The sequence below is a fragment of the Vanessa tameamea genome, chromosome 22, assembly GCF_037043105.1.
Source record: "Vanessa tameamea isolate UH-Manoa-2023 chromosome 22, ilVanTame1 primary haplotype, whole genome shotgun sequence".
Classification (NCBI taxonomy): Eukaryota; Metazoa; Arthropoda; class Insecta; order Lepidoptera; family Nymphalidae; genus Vanessa; species Vanessa tameamea.
In genome coordinates, this window is record NC_087330.1 from 7230536 (window position 1) to 7252427 (window position 21892).

A 21892-nucleotide genomic window follows, 5' to 3' on the forward strand; every position below is an offset into this window, starting at 1 on the left:
AATAAACACCGGTCCAAAGGTAAAATATCATAAACTCAAATAAAGCTATTTTAAGTGACACGATCCGTAATCGAAGCGGACGTATGCGAGCGACATCTGCCGCAAAAAAAAAACTCAATAGCGAATATTGTTAATTTTTTCCATTGATCGGGCCAATTTTTCTGTTAATCATGTCAAAACTCGGGCCTTTGTAACCGAGTGTAAACACGCCGTGACAAAGCCGCGGACGATTTTTTTTTGTCTGTGGATAATTGAAAATGTTTGAAATAGTTTTATTGTAGAAGGTTTAGTAAGATTTTAATTGTACAAAGAATTATTTAAAACTTATTGTCATCATAATTATGTTAGTTATATTGTTTTATGACATGAATTTTTAGGGATTATATCAAATACTTAAAAAAAATTTTACTCGGTTCGATAAAAAAAAGTCTTCAGTCTTATTAACATAGGGATGCCTTATTAATAAAAAAAATCCTCCCAAACACCTCCCCATAACACCTATATATAAATAACAAGAGGGAAAATTGTACTCGTACATCATCCCTCTTACCTAGAAGATTCGTGAAGGGGCTATTTTTATGACTGTCGCACGCACACGGCCCACTGGGCATCGACGAATACGAAGATGCGGTGACACGTGTGTTAGAAAGGGATGGGTGTTTATTGCGAGTTGCGTAGTCTAGTCATAACGGTCGAATGGGCGTGATGTTTCTTACCGGCTGCGAGTAGACAAAAATACTTTGAACAATCGATTGTGACTCCGTGGAAGAGCGACGTAAGTGCATACGTCGTTGACGGTTCAGACTCTCCTTTGTTTTTTAATATTTAAAACGATTCGTGGTACCGTCGCATCATATTATCGAATGCATATGATCTTTATATCTTAATATGAATTGACAGGTTAACAGGATCGTTTGTCTATTAAGTATGTGTTTTTTGTTGAGTTCTCGTCCATCTACGAATTAGTTCTCGTATCGTGTGATATTTATAAATGACCTTAATATGGGTCTCCTGAGATTTCAGTACAAATTTATAATATGCATATCATTTAGTCATATTATTTTTAAAATGTTGTTTACTTACTAACGATGATTTTGAATAAAACATAATGTCAACAGTCGTTTTATAGTCCTTGTACTTACGCCACTTTTCTTTTAACAATCGACACTTTAATGCTGCGTTTCACGCATGGGTGCGCGAACATTCGTTGTCTCTTTCATTCACGCTGACAAACCATATCTATGGTACATCTGCCTTTTTCTACGGTTTACCAACTGCTTATGGTGGCATAGGAATTGATAGTTAAGTCCAGATACTTAACGTAGAAGTTATTTTTATTTTAAGCCAAAGTTAGATACGTTAATATTTTTATTTTTTTTTATGAGTGAAGGTATAGATTATATCACGTGCTATGACTACCCAATACAATAGTATGTAGATATTAATATAATACAGTAGACGTATAATACCTACCCTTAATACAACCTACTTATATATCCAACCAATGATAATATAAAATTTATAAGTAATTGTTGTAACTTAAACTTATTAAGTACATAAACATTTTAATTGTGTACGTATGAAGCTTAAACTTCTGTACTAATACCTATATGACATCAATTATTTAAAAATATTGATATCAAAACAATCTTTAATAAAAGCAAAGATAAGATATTTAACAATTACCTAGGTAAAGTTTTTTTTATTATTCACACACTGACCAAGGAGATCCAATCATTAAAAAGTTGTTATATAATTTAGTATTATTAATTAGTGGCTAGCTGGCACGATCGAGCGTAGTGGTCCAAGTAACTTGACACCGCCAAAACGCTACTGCGTCGCATTTTAGGGGCTTCGTGCCACATATTACGTAGCCCTACGGACACGAAGCGATGTTACTGGATCTCTCGAATTACATCCTAATTAAGATGTTCGGCTTAAGACGTGGACATCTTCTCCAATTTAAATTTACTTTCTTCTCGAATATCAGATATTGCGAGGTAAACAACCTCTCGTGATTCCACGTAGGATGTTAAGCAATAACATCTTGATCGTTTATTAAGTTCTACTTATTTTAGAATAACACTACTACTGTACTAGGTACAAGTCACATTGGTGGCTAGAATAAATAAATAAAACTTTAAGTCGACGATTGCGGATTCAAACCCTGGACGAGTTATATAAGGCTATTGAGTTTTTCGTGCGCTTAATTTGTGTTTATAATTCATATTGTAGTTGGCAGTACTGTTACCTGTCACCAGCAAAAGGAACAGAAGTAAATTTGAAATTCATATGTAGGTATATCCTCCAATCCGTATCGGATCAGCGTGGCGAAATGAGCTCCAATTCTTTTCCTCAAATGAAAGAAGATGCCGTAACCAAAAAATAAACATATAGAAAAAAAACTCAATTAACAAAGACAGTTCATTATCAGCGCCTAAAAATACTTATAACAAATTCGCTTTATACAAGACATCAATTCGGTCAAAATAAAAAAAATATAGTTCTCATTATGAATATTTATAAAACGACGATTAAATACGGTTCAAATCCGTGATCATTAAAAACAAATGTTCATTATGGACCACATGGATATTACTGGATCATTTGCGTTTAGCGAATTAAACCGACCAATGAATTGTTCAATATGTCCGTTCATTTAGTTTGACACAATAGCTCATAAGCATTAGTTATTGTATCCACGAATATTCATTCTAACATACATTTATGACATATTTAAATCAAACAGAAATAAATTCTTGATAAAACGACTTTAAGAAATGAGACGTTGATTCGTTCATAAGGTTTCGTTTACATTTTATCTTACAAATATCACGTATTATATTTTAGACTAATTTGGTTATGTAATATTTTATTTATGATATATGTTATAGTTTATATATAATGATTTAGGGAATTAGATTATTTATAAAACGAATTGAAGTGCTTACATTTTTATGATTCAAATATTGAGCGTATTTTTTAAAGTAGGATTTTGTGATCACTCAATAAAATCTCCAGCAATCACAAAAACGAAAATGATAACACTATTTTAATTTAAGCATTTACATGTAAAGATATAACCTATCAATCTTAAAACTTAATTAATTATAAAAAAAAGTCAAGATATAATGTCATTGTCGTTAAAAAAAATATCACTGAAAAGAGATTCTCTCAATAAAACTACCGATAAATATATATAGGTATATGTATAATAACTTATTAAATAATATAATAATATATATATAAGAGAAATCTCAACAATTTAAAAGCGATAATCAACTGAATACGATTCACCCAATCTCAGAACGCGTCCTTTGAGAATTGCAAAAAAAACCCCTCACCGACCGCACCCCAACCGCTTTTCACCGGGGAATCAAACTTGGGTCTCCGCGGGTTAAGCGTGTACGTTAAAATGTTTATAGATAATACTGATGTAGGTAATAGTAATTCTAATCCTGAGGGTTCGAGACCCTTCCGATGGAATGTAATGGCTATTGTCCGGATGCCTGTATCAGTCTTGATGCTGTTGGCTCGGAAAAGTGAACGCTGAACGAAGTTTAAAAGGGGACTTTTCTTTGATCGTATCTTCATTACTTTGTAATTTTATGTCCATTAATTCGCATATTAATCCCATTGTCATATGTCGAAAAAAAGCAACATCGAACTAGTGTTAAAATACTAACGGAATCATTAGTAAAGATTTGAGGATAATCAATGTATTTGCATATACCCAGTGAATATAATTTTAAATGATGACATTAAAACTCGCCAATATCTATCAAACAGGAAAAAAAATGTATACTTACAAACAACGGAGAAGAAAGTATATAGATATCTACTGAACTAGTTTGTCTTCGCCATGCTAAATAAGTTTCACTAAATATTTAAGACGAATAGTAAGTATTATTATTTGATTTTTTGGAACAATTTAAATTCACCAAGAATCTCTGAATCACATCAAATGTTTCCACATCACTTAAGATATTATAAATGTATGAAAAATTAGGAAACTATCTTCCGTGATGTGGTTCATTTTACATTCAATTTAATTAACAGGGCTATCGATAAAAACCCGATCGGTTAGATAGTTGAGCTTTTGTTCTAACGCGTTACTTGAGACCACCTACACGAGGTCCACCACTATCGCATGATCTATCGTTGTGTCTCGACGCAACGACGTGCGTGCGCGCATCCCTAGTGACACCTGTCAATGTCAAAATGACGCGAGAACGCCCGCGCGCCGTGTAAAGATGATCTATCACTCTATATATTTCCGACACTTTAGAAATTACACTTTTCATTGCACGCATTAAAGGGCCTATGATCTTGGTATCTTATACAAACTCTTCATTGAATTATACATTTTTATTAAGACGGTTTTGTATGTAACAAGTCGCGTGCAGTGAGAGCGCTATCGCTGCGCGCGCGCATGTCATGTTGCATCGCGAAACTCGATCCGTTCCCTCGCACTAAGATTTTATCTTCACTCTTATTTCATTATTCTGCATTATATTATATTAATATTATCATTATGCTTTGAAAGCATCGAAACTTCCTGATCAAGTGTGTTTTCTTATGCCTTTTATTTAATTATGTTGATTTTTTAGATTAGTAATTGTAATCAAAAACAATTTTTCCTATATATATTTAAATTTAAAAGCTATTATATCTCTACCAGGTTAGGTTCGATAAGTCATGATTTATTTATATATCCTGAGTTGTTAATACGAACATTTCACTCGAAAATAAAAATAAAAAAATTTAACGTCTGAAATATTTTGCGCAAACGTTTCATATTGAAACATAGGACTTTTACACGATATTTATGAAACTATTCATTCAGTAACATTTATTTTCAGAACGATCTAAAATTTAATATTCCTTATTGAAATAAAACATTACGAATCGTACATTTTTCTCATCGTCTACATATTATTCTATCAATTATAGATGCTATTACTTGAACAATAAAATATATAATCCTCTACGCATATTTAATGGAGTAGCCTATAGTACCTACCCGTCAGTCGAAAGTGTCCGTGTCATATTTCAGACCTTATACGGTAGGATTTTTGTTTCGCTTCACGTATTATTAATATTGAATTTTAATTAAGCTCGAATAAAGCCATCGGTAGAGCGCCTAATGTCGGCTGTCATGTGAAGGCATTGACCTAACATTAATAAGTACATTAGCATTCAAATAAAATTTACTATTGTCGATTCTTAAGTAACTAATGCCTATCTAAACAAATTATATGGAATATATCTATCTCTTTCTCATTTGTGAAGTTGAGAAGCATAGCTAAAAGAATCAGCTCTATTATTTAATGAGTTATATTAAGTTAATATTTAATTGCGTGTAAATAAAAAAATATATTTGTTTGTTTCCAATTCAATTCATATTCATACATTCAATATGTATTTAAGTGATCACAACAATTCCGTAAAAGGTTATTTATGGTCACTGTGACGCCTTTAAAAAAAACCCGTATCTGTGATATACCTATATTGTGTACAAGTACATGAAAATATATTTTATGTTGTTCCATAAAAACGGATAAATTTAATTTTATTTATTGGCTAATATTAAAAGAGTCTAAATAAGTATTTTAAAAAAAGGTCTTTTTGATTTTGGTTTAATTATTGCGAGATTTTTTTTTCTGCACTAACCTACTGGTTAACTGAATAGATTGATCTAAGCGTGAAACGATATGTTCTGTAGATACCATCCGCTCTTTTATATAAGTAAGTATAAAATAAGTTAAGATATTTTATAGTAACTCTAGACATAATAGCTTTTTTTAAATGAATCTCAATGTATTTGTAACATATTTGTTTTAAGCTTATTCATAATGCACCCCTTATACGGGGCAGTTTTTCAAATCTTGTTTAAAGCCACCCCGTGTCCCGCACGTCTAAAACACGCGGGCCCTTTACACACATCGTTGATCACTAATTCGACAGCTCTAGTACTGAAACGGTATAAGTCATATGTAAAAATATTTTCACCTAAACATGTTCGAACTGACTTTGACTTACGTAGACATTCAACGAAAGAAATCATTAAAACAATTTAAAAAGAATACTACAATGTTTTTTATCCATTATAAAACTCAATTAAGCAACAAAAAGTATAAATCCTTTATAATTCTAATTCGAACGAGCTCAAACCGCTTTAATCTTTTTCTCATCTGATTGGTCGGTGAGCTGTCAGTTACAGAATGCATTTTAAACGCAATTCTCTTATTGGCTGTTTTAAAATTCGAACTTGATTTTTTGACGGTTTTTTTTCTTTGACACTATCTGATTGGATATTCTTTTAATTTTTTATTAATATTGTCAATCAATATTGGTGATATTTTGGATCTAATATTAGTATAGGTTATCATGACAATTATGCGTATTGTATCAAACTGCCTCATTTGTCATGCGCCTAGCTTATTAGAATTAAGATCTGGGGTTCCTAAAATGGAAATTGCCGAATCCATCCTGTAAAAATATTGGTATTTTTTCCATCAATAAATTCTCAGAAGCGACCGTAAGAAATTATTAGCTAATCTACAATTTTGTGGTCCTGATAGCACGTAAACCAGTTAGTTTAGTTTTTGATCTTTCTCTGTTCATGTTGGATTCCCATCCCATTGCACTATAAGAGTGAGGAAATGGAGAGTACACATGTATTTACGCAGACACGACTGCACCATAATATATCCTACAGACAGGACTGTGAAAAAATACTCTCAGTGTCTGAAATTCCTAATCAATGAAGAAAACTCAATCATTGTATATCTTAAATCGTGTTAATTAAAAATAACATTTAAGTTATTTCTCTTTTTAGCTACAACTAAATAACACTTTGCCGTTAAACACAACCTGAAAAAGCTTTCATAATATAAAAAATGTACGTAGCGTATTAAAAATTATATTGATTCAAGTTATATAATATAAATGTAAAATTCTCGAACTCATTCACTTGCAACAGATTGCTACAAAACGTTTACAAAATATAATATATCAAATTAAATATTTTGTGACTCTTTGAAAGTAAAATGCGTAGGAATTATTTTAAGCCGAATAAATTTTAAATAGACTGAGAATTGTGCGAAACGTTTTGCATTAGGTATAAAATATACGTTTTTGTATACAAATAAAAGCTTTTAGCAAATGTATGGAGGTTTAACGGCACCTGTACATTACCTTCCATTAGCGCTACACGGGATTAAAGCTGAACACGTTACACCGATAGTTTGCATACACTTTGTATTCACAGTATACACTATATTTGGCATAAAGTATTAAGGTTACCAAATACTTATACACAACATATTGATGTAGCAAAAACGAAACGTTTTATATTTTTATAAAATTCATTCTGTAATTTAAATGTTCGAAATTTAATTTTAAGTTCGTTATTTATTTTTAAAACAATAGAAAAAAATAATCCGCTTCTTCGAATAATAAAATGGCACGTATTTCAAGAACAATTATTACGAATAACACAAAAGGCAATCTTAGAGACTTGTAACACTGAAAACGAAAATGTCCAAGGGAAATCGATTATGAACGTAATATCCAAGAACTGTGAACACATTTGCGAATTTGCAGCCGCCCTCCGATCCCCGGCCGTTACAGAGAAAAATATATTTTCCCCGTTGCCAATAGCAACAAGAAAACAGATAGATATTATTATCTAGGGACGCCCCGCGGCGCTGCCTATATACATATAACGAAGATTGTACGTGTTAAAATGGGCATACATAGAGCATATTTGTGTGAGTTAGGTTTTTACGCATGCGTGCTTTTTCGGCGAAAGTAGATGGATATTGGGGTTTTTAGGCCCTGAAGGGGTGAGTGGGGAGGGCCCTAATCTGTGTCCCTTTGAGGCTCCCGATTGGAATTTAGTAATCATATTAAATTTTAAATTACACGTGCTTGGAAGTTAAAAGGGCGGGAACGTTTCGCAATTTGTTTCCTATTAGATAGTTATTTAGTTTGGCTGAGATTGGAATGGGCATGTGTGTGGTGAGAGCGCGCGTGTGTGTGTGTGTGGGTGATACGTTTGCGTGCCGGGTAACTTACTGAACGGTTGTTGCTTTTGTCTATTGTTGAAACATTTATATTTATTTCGTTATTAGCTATGACTAATGGAATCTCATACACTCATTTAGTCATTAATACGGTATTTTTAATGAATAGCGTTAGAGTACGTACAGTTAATTTTAAAACATAATATACTTTATTTAAGTAGACTCCTGAAAGCACGTTATAAATAAAAATTTAACAACTTAATAAAGTGTAAAAATACTGCTTTCAGAATTTGTGGATTTTTTAAAACGTTTACTGTTAATTAAATTTGTTACGTTTACTGTTGAAAAATATTTATGTCAGTTGAAAATTGTAATAAACACTTATCGTTATGTGAAATATAAACACATGCGTTATTTTTACACGCACACTTTTGCACAGACATGTTCATTGGTCAATGTTAAATATGAAAGAACATTTCGTGTATACGCTTAGTTTTTTAAATAAACAACAGCCCTTGTTAACCGCAGGAACGTCGTTAAGGGTTAGGATAAACACCTCAAGGATTGATACGCTCATAGATGTGATGAATTTCATATTTAAATAAATATATAACCGAGGTCTTTAACACAAAACGCTACATCATTTAAATATATAATAAGTCCAATGTAGACAAAAAATATATCAATGAAATTAAATAGGTTATTTTATATACGATTTAAAATTAAAAGGTCGTTCACCACATCTAGGTATCATCGATCAACCGTGTGTTAAGAAATCTGGCGTCGCAGAAGGAGCAGGCTGCGTCTGCGCAGAACGACAGCGTTTACGAGAAGCTGCGAATGTTCAACGGTCAAGCTGCGACGGGTTGGTGGTACCCCGGCCTACCTACCGCTCCAGCGGCGCCGACGATACCAGCTCCATTACCACCTCAGCTCAACAGGCCCGGGACAGAAGAGCATAAGAGAGGTAAATGCTTATGAATGATAAGGTAACGACTTTTAGGGGTACTGTCATATGTTGGAAACGTGCTTAGAAGAATTATACAAAGAACTCTAAATACTACATAGTAGAACTATTCAGTATAATGTGTTCAGCTCAGTTTATTTAAGCTGTCACTGTTTTTATATAACGTAAACATAACACAACAGATATAAAAAACAACGTTATAAAATGAATTAATAACTACTAAAAAACAGCTTCGCAAGATGTATAAATCGTATCCATCACCGATGACCTGACATCCCTGCTAGTTGGTATATATTGGTTAGGTTGACATAATAGAAACGTCAAGTTATGTACGTATAATTCTTGGGCTTGTTTACACTAACTTAGACTATCTCCTTGGTCTAGTAGTTAGTTTATAACTGTAGATCTTCTTGAAATCTGAACTTGAGACCAGATCAAAGGGTTTTTACAAAATCGTCGCAAAATTCTCAGGAACACTGAGCAGCTCGAAAGTCTTGAACTTTTTATGGACATATCCGATTTTTAGACATCGGATTATTAGAGTGAGAAGTACCTGTTTGCACACATACGTGTCTACGTAATATGTCCGGTTTAGTTAGCATAAAGAGATTCTCTTGAAAATGACCGCACTTACGGATATTTGGCAGGAGGACATCATTATTTTAACAAAATACAATTATAATATACAGATACCCGTACAGTAGCACTAGGTAGAGTACAAATTATACCCGTCTAGTATAAATACCCTTATTAACTTATATGATATAAATCCAATCTGAAATAAACAATTTAATTTACAAAACGTCAAAGCGATAGACGGATTTCAAGCAGGCGTTCAAAGCGTATAATAGTGTCAGGCACCTAATAGAGGTCACGACATGACAGCGATGTCCTTTTTCCCTCTGCTTTGAGCTACGACTCGTCTGAATGCCTGAGACCTAGAATAGGGTTGTCACTACGTCGAATAATAATATAAAAATTTTAAATGTTTAATGCAATATATGTTTAAAAATAATACCTACGGAGTATTCTCGTGACAATTATATTGATATCAATTAAAATAGATCATTTGATTCCGAACATATTAAAATTTTCAACTGATAAGATACTCTACTTAAATAATACTAGTTAGAGAATTCTTAACAAGCATTGTTTATTAACAAGTTGATACATATTTTAAAGGTTTATTATTAAATTATAAAAATACAAAGTAATTATTAGCAGTCAATGCAATATTAAGTATTGTATGTAAAACAATAAACATTTTTATTTTTTACTTTTTTTATTTACACTATGAATATTTATAATCTGTAAAGTTACAGTGCCACCGTGTAAATTTAATAAAGTATCTAAAATGCACGCAGCCCTTAACCTTAAACCGAGAGGCTTGTAAGGGTGGGGGGATGGGGGGACAGTTGGTTCAGCCGACGTTTCTTCGTTCGTCTTTGTGGCTTGCAAGATTATGTCTCTTTGTTACTTGTGTGATGTTCGGTTTTACGTTATTACACGCAGATTTGAGAACTAAATATTTGAGAGATGAACAACGGTACTAATAAGCTAATATTTAATATTAAATAATAATACTTTACTTGTACTGTAATACTACATGAATGTTAAGTTTTAAGGTGACTTTAAGTTTATACGACAAGGAGGTTGGAAATGAATTGACTTTGAGAGGGACTACATTAAACAGTTGCTGAGATATACACGTGCTCGATTGTGAATGAAATCATATTGAGAAACATGCAAGTTCCATGTGTCGGATGAAATTCAGCCTCATGTGTATCTACCGACCTCCATTAATCTGCGTAGTAGAACAAAAACTAAACCTTATCTAAAAGCTTTAACTTTACTAAGCGAATGATGACTGACTGTATAGGTACATTTTTTTAAAGTTACCTATATGACGTTAAAATTATGTCTTGGAACGAATTAAATTTTTCTAACATTATAAAAGAAAGATCATATCTATAAGAGGGTAGTTAAAAGAAGATATATCAATTCGAATATATCATAATTTCTAAATGGAAGATATCTACATTTTCAGACTCACTTCATCTACTAGACTTCACTACTCATTATAGTCAAACAGAACTTCTTTTAGGATCACATTGCGTCCGGCTTAAAGTGTACGTAAGGTAGTGTAAATGGAAAACTGATCCCATGAAATCTCATTTTTGATCCCGTGGTTATAATCACATTTACGATGTAAGGAGTGTTATATATTTTTTATCTTTGCAAACGACCACTAGATGACCATTTTCTCATCGATTTTCCTAGAAATAATTATCATCACATACGTATTCGTAAATAATAAAAAAATAGGTATATATCTTGCTAAAATGTCAAACTACGTTACTCATAAATACTTTGAAAAGTGCCATTCGATTTAACCATTAAATGCTCAAATGTTTAAAGTAAACTTATAAATTCAATCACTTCCCTATTCGAAGTACGGAGTGCAATTTCTCGTGAAACCGATCGTTCTCTTGTAATAGCGATGTCTGAACAAATAAATACAAGTATTATGGATTGGAAAATTTAAATCTTTCTAATTTTGTTATGACTTTTTAATAATATATAATTAAAACAAAACTAAAGGATAATAACTTCGTCTAAACCACACTCTACCATTATATAATTAATTTAAAAAATATATATTAAAATACACCTCACATAATTATATAAATAGCAATAAGTATTAAATTAAACTTCTCTACCGAGTGTATTATGTAAAAAACTCTGTGCTTAAGGAAACGAAACCGAAACAAAAAAGGTTTTATATAAATAAATATTCCACAATAAGATTAACACATGGCAACACATTGCTGGATACAAATTAGGACACGTCACGCTACATGCTCTTTGACACCAAAATCCTTCCGCACGTGACATAAAAAAAAGCTACAAATTTAGTTTTGTAGCATTTTCACAACACAATATTCGACTTTATACAATTAAAAAAAAACGTTAGAAATGTTATATAAAATTATAAAATATATTGCAACATTTTTTTTATTTTCAGTTCGATAAAATATTTTAAACGTCAATCAAAATAACCTTATGCTTCCATAAGTTTTAACACATTTTAAAACGTTAGTTAATTTAACTATTATTTTAATTTACACGCTAATTAGAACAATAACAGTAGGAATTTAAACATGTTGAGTTGTTTAATTAGAACAAAGAATCTATTTAATTATTAAATACTTATTCGACATTAGTATTTAGAACACAATGTTAAGTTGTTCCGGTGACTTGCGACACGTAGCGACGTGCACTTTGACGCTACACTCGATGTGGTACGTGACTCGAAATACAAGTTTTGTTAAGAAAAAATATGACCTTCTTCATTAAATTATTTCCTTTGTCTATCCAGTAATTAACAGACTGCTTAAAAAAAAAAACAAATTATATGTAAGTATACCGTATTCGTATATTATAGATTCGTACTTATTTCTTTAGCGATATAATTATATTATTGTCTATAGAGAGCAATGTTGTTCACGATTGTATTTAAACTAAGTATATTTTTAAATTAATAATACAACAAAGGTAGGTACGATTTGTTAGTAATGTTTAATTTGTTGTTTATTATTTAAAATTATAAAGGAATTCCTCTGATTTTTAAGTCTTTGTAATAAACACGATTCTTGAGCTTGAAACTTTCAATTCGACGCCAACCATGCCATCGACCATCTAAGATGTTAAATTCCTGTTAAACCACACGGAATCATCAATGCCATAGCCATGTGGTGATAGAATAACTGATACGGGGTGGTACCCAGTCTGGTTAGCTATACACGATATAAGAACAAAGTTACTTGCACTCATTTCCTTTTCGGGTATAACGATACGTCGTTTTAAAGACGTTCATTCGACTAACATTTCTCATTAATCTTGTTAAAACGCATAATCCTACAAACGTCTCGACAAAGTTTGTACTGAGGTCAGTCTCAAGTAATAACGTTTTGACTTTAAAACTCTACTGAACGATTACATTATCCGCGAAATTACTAAAAGTGAAGGTGTTATTTATAAAGATATACTTTAGCGTATGTTTTTATAATATTGAACAGTCTAATTCACTTGTGGTCTAAATCGCAATTCACTCAGCTTTAATTAATTTAAATAACTTTGTATAGCACTTATTTAACAAATTTAATAAGAAAACGTCCCAATGAACAATTCAATAAATGTAGGTAATTGTTATAAGTAAATTTATTTCGCTTAATAAACAAAACTTTATTGTAAAAAAAAATAATCGCATTTTAGTATAGTACAACACAACTTAGATGTAGCATCGGCAAAATTCGTAAAACCGATCACATTTGAATTAAGTGACTTCAAAATCATTGATCTTTATTTCTTATGCGAAAATGATCTTTACGCAAACGTAATAATTTGTAATGTCGTAAAACCAAATACATTCGCCAAATAAATAATTTATTGTTTTATTTTATTTGTCGATGCTACATTTAAATTGGGTCGTACTATACCTTTTTATGTGCGAGTTTGACACGTACAACTAAATGAACCATCCTGGGTTTTGAATTTTTGTTACTGGTAATCATTTGAAAATATATATAAGTATGACTAGAGCTGATAGTCTACACTTGTCACGTAACGTGTCTTCGAACGCTGAGGTTAATTAACATTGACTCAGATCGGTTATAAATTCGATTCCGACCTGGCTGTTGGAATGATTGGGAATTTCAAATGATTATATTCTATTTAACAGATAAATATTTTAACTGAATTCTATAATATTTTTGAATGTATTGCGAAAATTCAAGTACTTCAACACGTTTTAAAACGGATAGTTAAAGCGGTTTACAAACCAATATATAGTATCTAAATAAGTAATACGTAGAAAAATAATTGTAGCTCTATATTTTAATCTTAGATAACTTATACATCGAGATAGCCTTACTACAAAAGAACTACAACCAACTTTATTATTTTAGTGTGCGTTACAGCTAATCTTGACACTTACCAAACATCATACTACTTTACTAATGAGAGTGTACTTTCTATCTAGACAATATAAATAAAATCAAAGGTTAGGTATATATATGCCCAAATAAATGCTGTATGTCGTTGAAAATGAAAATGTTTGTTATAGTTGCATCGATAAACAATAAAACTAGAAATTAATCATAGATTTTTTTTTTCAATACGCAATGGCCTACAAATTTTTAATATTCAACGCAGTGTTTGATTCACGGGTCGGCGGGCGCGGCTGATGTTCCCAAAGTATACGAGAATAAAACGAAACAAAATGGCCGATGTTTTTCTCTCCGGACAAAAAAAGCGCGCGAGTGATTGACGCACAATATAAACTTTTTTTTTCAGTTCATTTCTCTTTTTTTGAATATATTTTATTTAAAAAAAATATATGATAATTAAAATATGTGCCAGTAAAGAAAAAAAAAATGCAAATGCCTACCCAATGTTAGAAGAAGTAAAGACAAATAAACAAACACAAAATAAACAACTTTGTCCTTGAATAGATTAATAATATCTTTGATCAATTCTATTACGGATTCATCGTAGCAATTTTTTTTTTAATTATTTAGTTTAGGTCGCTTTTTAACATCTAAGACCATTAGCGACCAATATATTATATCAATTCTTATATAAGTTTATAAGCATTAATTAATTTAAAAAAATAAAGATTTTTTATTCAAGAGCTGTTTGTGCATAATATATATCAAGTTATTAGCAAATTACGTAGAATGTGTAAATCTACAATTTACAGTAGTATTTCAAACATGGCAACTATTCGTTGAAACGCACCAAATAGCTAAATTATAAGAACACGATGTAATGTCAAATGATGTTCGAATTATGATTTTGAGCAAATATTTATGCTAAATTGATATGAAAACGTCCAGGAACCTATTTGCTCTTGTTGCGGAGTAGTTCAAATAATTGCACAAATTGCTTGTACACACTGGTTTAGAATATAAACAGTCGGTGGACACGGCGGTCGAACCAACTAGCGGTTGGACAATTGCACCTAATAAATTAACCGTGATATTGAGATACAAACAGATCGACAACAACAATACGATCGAAACGAATAGAAGTATTATTAACTGGAATGGATTATATATAAAGTAAAATTACATTTAAGTAACAGTATAAAACGACTTCCTTTTTAGATAAAAAAAAAAAATTTAAGTAAATTTAGTTGTTGGTTTGATTATTCCAACGTGAAGTCTTGTCTAATTAAAATAGTTATCTTTAGTTTTATTATATTTACGTGTTTAATTATTTAATAATTCGATAAAATTCGAATTAACAGTTATGTAGAAATCTCAACTTTAGTTATGAAGTTTATTACTGCTTTTTATGAAACATTTAACCAAAGTTATTCGTATAATATCAAATTTAAGTTGACTATGAAAACACATCGATATAAAAGTGATTAAAAAGTCACACAGCTCAATATTTAATTGTTTTTCATATACAAACCACTCGAATACTTCAGCTTCCCCTCGCCAGGTGGTTCATCACTACTCGTATTATAACAAAACTATCGATTACGCGTCGCGAGTACTCGATTGTAGTACCGCTATGAAACAATAGCTTTTTAATCGAACCATTCCAGTGCAATTGACTTAAATTCAAAGGCCCTCGATGATCAAAGTGACACGTTAAAAAGTTAATAGCTTAGGTTTCCCGCTTCGGTTGTTTCGATTTGAAATCGAGACCGCAGTTTCGATTACCAATTCGGTAAATTAGCGATTCGACGCGTGCAACTAAGTCGCTAATGATTTATATTTTTAATTATAACAAATTTTATGTTTGTTTGTATGTATCATGTACAATGCTAGTAAAGACTTCTCAGCGCATAAACTATTTAAGTAGAAATTGGACAAACCGTCGGTATAACCTCAAATAAATTTTACTCGATTAATAATATAATCGATTATTATTGTTAAAAGTCAACTGATAGAACACAGCTATATAATTACTGATTTTGGTGGTGTTAGTCTCTCATAGTAAGTAGTATAGTATTGTTAGTATTATATATATATATATATTTAACTCAACTATGCGTTTGCCTGCTTAGCCTTAATAGCATTAATCTTCATTCTAAAAATCTTTACGCAACTACTAATAATACATATTCAAAATTTAAATTTTAATCGATATGTGAATGCATACCATACGAAAATAAACAATATTATTTTATATAATATTTCATAAATTTATTGAATTTACACGTTTAACGAAGATTGCAATATTACTTTAGATTTAAATCAGCCTTTTGTTAAGCAATTTTAAAGTAAGTTTTATATATTATAGAATAATATTATTTTAATCATAGATAAAATTTCTAGATGAACACTCATGTATATGTATGTCTGTATATATATTTATTGTTTAATGTTAAAATGACACCTTAAACAATTTATATCTAAATGACAATACATTTATATGACATTCGAGAATCTATTTTACTTACAATTTATTGCAAATTAATGGCTCGGACGACCACTTTTCCGCCCGTCCTAATAAACCATTATTACCAAACATCGACCACTTTAAATTGGCCCCTCTGGATCGAAGACTCATCTTAATCGGCGTACGTTTATCGTGTCGCAGGGGAAAATAGATGGGTCTGTGTAAGTGGTTTGTTTGTAATCAACATCTATCCCCTGCAGGGTCATCTAAATTACTTAGTAGTGGGGTAGATAAGGTTTAGTTTTTATTATTGTGAGCTCGAGTGTGACAATTGATGTCTTGTAATGTAGGTATTTGGGAGGGAGATATGTTTGTATCATCGTTATAATTACGGATAGTTTATAAATTCATTTTTACTCCCAATTTTCTATCTATACTAATATTACGAACCGCTGAACCGACTTAGATGAAATTTGGTAAGGAGATAGGTAAGTCCCGAACATGGACAGAGTCCACTCTTTTAATTCACCCCTTGAGGGAGTAAATGTTAGAACTGTAAATTTTTAAGTTATAGGTAATCTTTACTGAATTTAATAAATATGTATACTTTCGTTTAGCTAGTATTGATTAAATTATATAAATTAAAACCTCGACTACGCTTTGATCTGGTCGCTTCACTCATTTTGGTTTGAAAAGTTTCTTAAAAGCGACGAGACGTGAAAGGACGGACTAATGAAATCTGATACGTATCTGTACGATACAGATATAGAAATATACACATATATAGAAATAGCCCGTAGGTAAGTGTCCTATGATTTGATCATGCGATCTTAGGTTGTGATCAACACGTTATACCCACTGGGCAATCTCATCTCGGATATCGATATCATTTAATTATACTACTGTATGTACATATGAAGATTAATTACGTTACTTTTGTATTTCATAAAAGATTTACAATCAAATCATTGTTGTATTGATTCAAGATTGACATTTGACGGTAGGTAAAAATAACATAAAAAAAGGAAAAACTATACATTTAAATTATCTTTACCTACATTCGAAATTTATATATTTATAGAACAGGAACATACATCAGGTAATGAAATAGAAATGCCAATTTGTAGATGTATTGTATTATTCAGTAATTGTAGTGATCCAGTGTCAGCGTGTCGAATTAGGCGAATCGCGTCTTGTCCGGCAACACGGCTGCGGGGCTGGAGTCGCGAGGAGCTGGGATAAGCTATAAGCGGAAGCGTATAAACCTCCAACTCACTTTGATTGCTACAAAAACCAACGACCTGGCGTACCTAATCTTTATTTAAAATGTTAGTCTTTCATCCCTGATATACATATACAATTACAATGCTATATAGTTTTAAAGTGTCACATAATACATTAATCGTGTGTTTGTGTTTATGTTTATAAACTATTTACCTATCTGTATAAGTGTTAAAAATTTAACGTACCAACATGAAAGGCGATAGTTTAATCAATATGGTATTCTATCAGTTAAATCAATAATGATTGTGTAAGTTCGAGATATTTGAAGTCATGTAAGTCCCACTTCATGTGCAACGCGACTGCCGAGGCGCGTCGCCACTGCCTCGCGTCTCGGGCAGGTTCGCGGCGGCTCGCTTGAGTGACAGTATCGATCTCATATAATCGCGCGGCAATCGCCCCCACCTACGCGCTACGCCACGTTCGCCATTCGCCCCGATAACTTCAATTCGCTTTATCTCTCCGCGTCCCGAGTCCCGACTTTCTTCGCTTCCCTTTGTGCTTATTTTTTCCAATTTTTTTTTCACCGCCCCTACTTTTATTTCTTTTCTTATTTTCTTACTATTATTTTCTCTTAGGTATTTTTCTCCGGCCCCGTCAGTATCGAGTTCTTCCTTCGATCATTTGTAGGTCGTTATTGGTGAGATTGTGGTTAAGTGCGTCCCGTCTCTCTGAGCGCTTTTTTAATGATTTCCTCCTTTATGTTTCGTTCTGTGACGATAAATAAAAACACGGATTGTGAAACGGGAAACATTCTTTATCCTCTTTAGTAAATAGTTATAAATAAGTCTGCGTGTTCGTTAATCAAGCTCAGTGTTACTGAGATTTTAGTTCGAAACTTCGGTGAAACATGTGTCCTAAGTTTTAAGTCTTATTTACAGCCCCAATTAATTTACAACGCAATGTTACTAAACTAAACTACTTTAGTGTAGTTATTTTCACCTTAAGTATACACGACATAATCATACTTGGCAACTTTAAAATTAAGCACACTTTCTAGGCGACTTGATTACAGCTCAGCAATTATAAATTACCGGGAAACGTTACTATTGTTATAACGCTCTCCATCTCGGTGTAATGTAGGGGGTGGTCACTAACGATTTTCGACTCATCGGGTATATCTCTGAGCTAATGAGACATACCTATATCAAAACAGTATGTCTGATCTTTCAAAGGTCACAGGAGGATATAATCGATTACAGTTGTAATATTGTAATTGTACTACACATTCATTCGGAATACAAAAAAATCTCATATAAGTTTACATTCGACACGGCTCTCGTTAGACGCGATAAGGGCGCACGCACACGGCGCGATCAATCAAAATTGTCAACCGATCGGAAAGTGTTTCGCGGGAGATGTCGCGCATCAATCATGTCCGTAGGTACACGCGACGTGGATGCCTGTACGGCGAATACCCGTTTAAAATGTTGAGATAAGAATTTCAAATCTGCAAATAATCATATTATTAAGTAGGTTAAGAATAGCTTTATCGTGCACAAAGAATTGTGTTTTGTAATAAAGCTATTCTTTCTGAATATGTAAGTATTGTGCATTAATATTGTGAAAATTTTACATTAAGCTAAAATAATATACGATAGAATTAAGTACGTTTATACTGTTGAACGCTTCACTTAACTACATACAATCTGACAAGCAATTCTCCGATATTATCCATTACAAAAATTAGCTCCCGCCCACATCTTAGCGTATCAGAAAAATGTGACAGATTGTGTAACAGACCGTCCATTCAGTGGAGTCATCAACCCGTGCGGCCATTACCGATCCGGGAATCGAACTGGGGCTCAAGTGGTCCGACCATAAAGCAAATTAATCAATTAGCTGAGGGCATGTCGACAACATTACGAGTAACGTTTAATTTTGACATCGCCCTCAGGGAATGCGTTTAGTTTATGCTGAGCCTTATTGTTAAATATAGGATAGGAATGCGGAGGTCACGGTGACTGGTTTTTTGAAGTTTTTGTCTGTAATTCTGGGGTTCAATTGTGCAATTATGCTGATGCATTCGCTTGATAGTCGTCGACATCGTTTTGCTCGAGTGTTGTGTTGATAGTTTATGATGAAGAGCTGTATGTAGCCCCTTGGAACATTTGTTGAGTATCGTTTTAAAGTTACTTTACAAATGACTCGATACTTCATAGACCTGATGATGCATTATTTATTGATAGCAGTGCTGTTTTGATATAGATAATATTTTATAACAGCTTTTAGAGATATTACTCGGTTTTTTTTTATAATTCGTTACTTAATGGTATACTTGAAAATATTGAAAGAAGCGCTGATCTCAAGAACTATCCGTCGGAATTTTTATTGCTTTTATATATAGCCTTTACGATACGAGCCTATGAGTCACTTAGATACTTATGTATTTGTATTTACGTGTATTGTTCGCTTATAATCAAAATTTAACGCGTGAAATCTCGATGCTAGTGAAATATAAGTGTCGCTCGCGGCTTCGCTCGCGATTTATGATTAGTCGTCAAATGTTAGGCATAAAAAGTAGCACGTGTCTTTCCTTAGATTTCAACTTTCTATCTACTCTACATGGCAAATTTCATCAAATTCGGTTGAGTGGTTTCGTCGTGAAAGAGTAATAGACACAGAGTTTTACACAGATAAGATTTACACAGAGTTACTTTTCTAATTATAATATTAGTGTAAAAGTATGTATAGAATTATATTACATTTTCATAACCTCTAACATAATAAAAATTAAGTGCCGTTTTGTATATTTTTTTGTTTCTTGTGTTAGGTTTTGTTGAGAACTATTTGAATTATGTTTTTATTTATCAACCTCCTCTAAGTAGCCAATAGCAGTGCTCATAAATATATTTTTTATTCTCCTGACAGATACACTCCAATCAGAGGCTGGGTCAGATGGCAACAGCGAGCACGCGTCATCCGGTGACGAAGATTCGCAGATGAGGCTACGGTTGAAAAGGAAGCTGCAAAGGAATCGGACCTCTTTCACCAACGACCAAATCGATAGCCTAGAAAAAGGTAAAGTTGCAGAAAAAAATATGTTTATAATAAGCTCGCTTTTAAGGCTGTACATTCCGAGGCCGTAGAAATCAAATGAGGTTTTAGAGGAAAAAAACCTTGTGCGTGTGCTTTATAATATCTCATTCTGACTAAGATTTCTTAGGATAAAAATTCTATGGATTTTAGATACGTTTGTTACTGTTGCGCAAATAATTAAATATGACCTAATTTGAATAAGCTTCGTACACAAATTAATTTTGTTAACATATATTACAGATGTAAAAAACTAATTTCGCGTTTTGCAACACGAAAATTTCCTTTTAAGTTCTCAAGATCTCATTCATACTCCAGCTCGAAACTGACTTTAAGCTGAGAGTGCTACACGTAAGCGCTCCCCTGAGCCTTCATAAACCAATTTGGCGTCCCTTTCATCTTATTTATTGTTTGCAATAACAAGTTATTAGTAAATAAATAAATATTGTCCCTTCTATTTGCCGAGCTCTTGGCCACTGGCGCGGCCAATTATTATGTCGTGTTAATCTCAGTTTTTCTTGTTTGTTTGTTTGTATTGCCATTCTCATAGTTTTATTGCTTTCGTTATTGCTATTAATTTATTTATTTTTTTCTTTTCTTATTTCTTAGTTACCTATATTATTTGATTTTTATTTTTTATATAGTGTAATCTCAGAGTACAGAATAAATTGTATTATTGTAATTTCTTTTTGAATTATTTTGTTGTAAGATAAGAACCAAGAAGTTCATAGAATTAACATAATTATAATAAACATTTTCCAAGAAGGTTACATATATTGTATTTAAATTCATAATAACACTAAGAAACCCTAGGAACATTTATAATAGCTGTAGCTAATACTACATAATTTTCTGCTAAAATTGAATTCAAACAGCGATTCAAAATGGAATGTCACAGTTCGCAATTTAATTTAAAAACGGATGTCCACAGAGTTCGAGCGCACGCACTACCCGGACGTGTTCGCGCGCGAGCGGCTCGCTGAAAAGATTGGATTGCCTGAGGCACGTATCCAGGTAAAATAAACTCCAGTTTACACCGGTAAGGTGGCTGTATTGTCTATGCCTCGTTTACTAACTGAAAAAAGTAAAAAAGGTTGCATATAACGGTGCGTTTAAGTGCGTTTCACGCTCTTAATTATCTGTTCTTTATTAACAGCACTCT

At 32.3% G+C, this 21892-nt stretch overlaps 1 protein-coding gene across 2 annotated transcripts in view; it reads left to right on the forward strand.

Moving 5' to 3' along the window:
* LOC113397640 (paired box protein Pax-6) overlaps window positions 1–21892 on the forward strand; it is a 52988-nt gene that overhangs the window by 20917 nt on the left and 10179 nt on the right. For both annotated transcript variants that reach the window (XM_026636057.2, XM_026636059.2), the window contains 3 exons: window positions 8778–8997; window positions 20566–20715; window positions 21662–21744. In XM_026636057.2, coding sequence (XP_026491842.1) covers window positions 8778–8997; window positions 20566–20715; window positions 21662–21744 — 453 coding nt within the window. The remainder of the gene's footprint in view (window positions 1–8777; window positions 8998–20565; window positions 20716–21661; window positions 21745–21892) is intronic.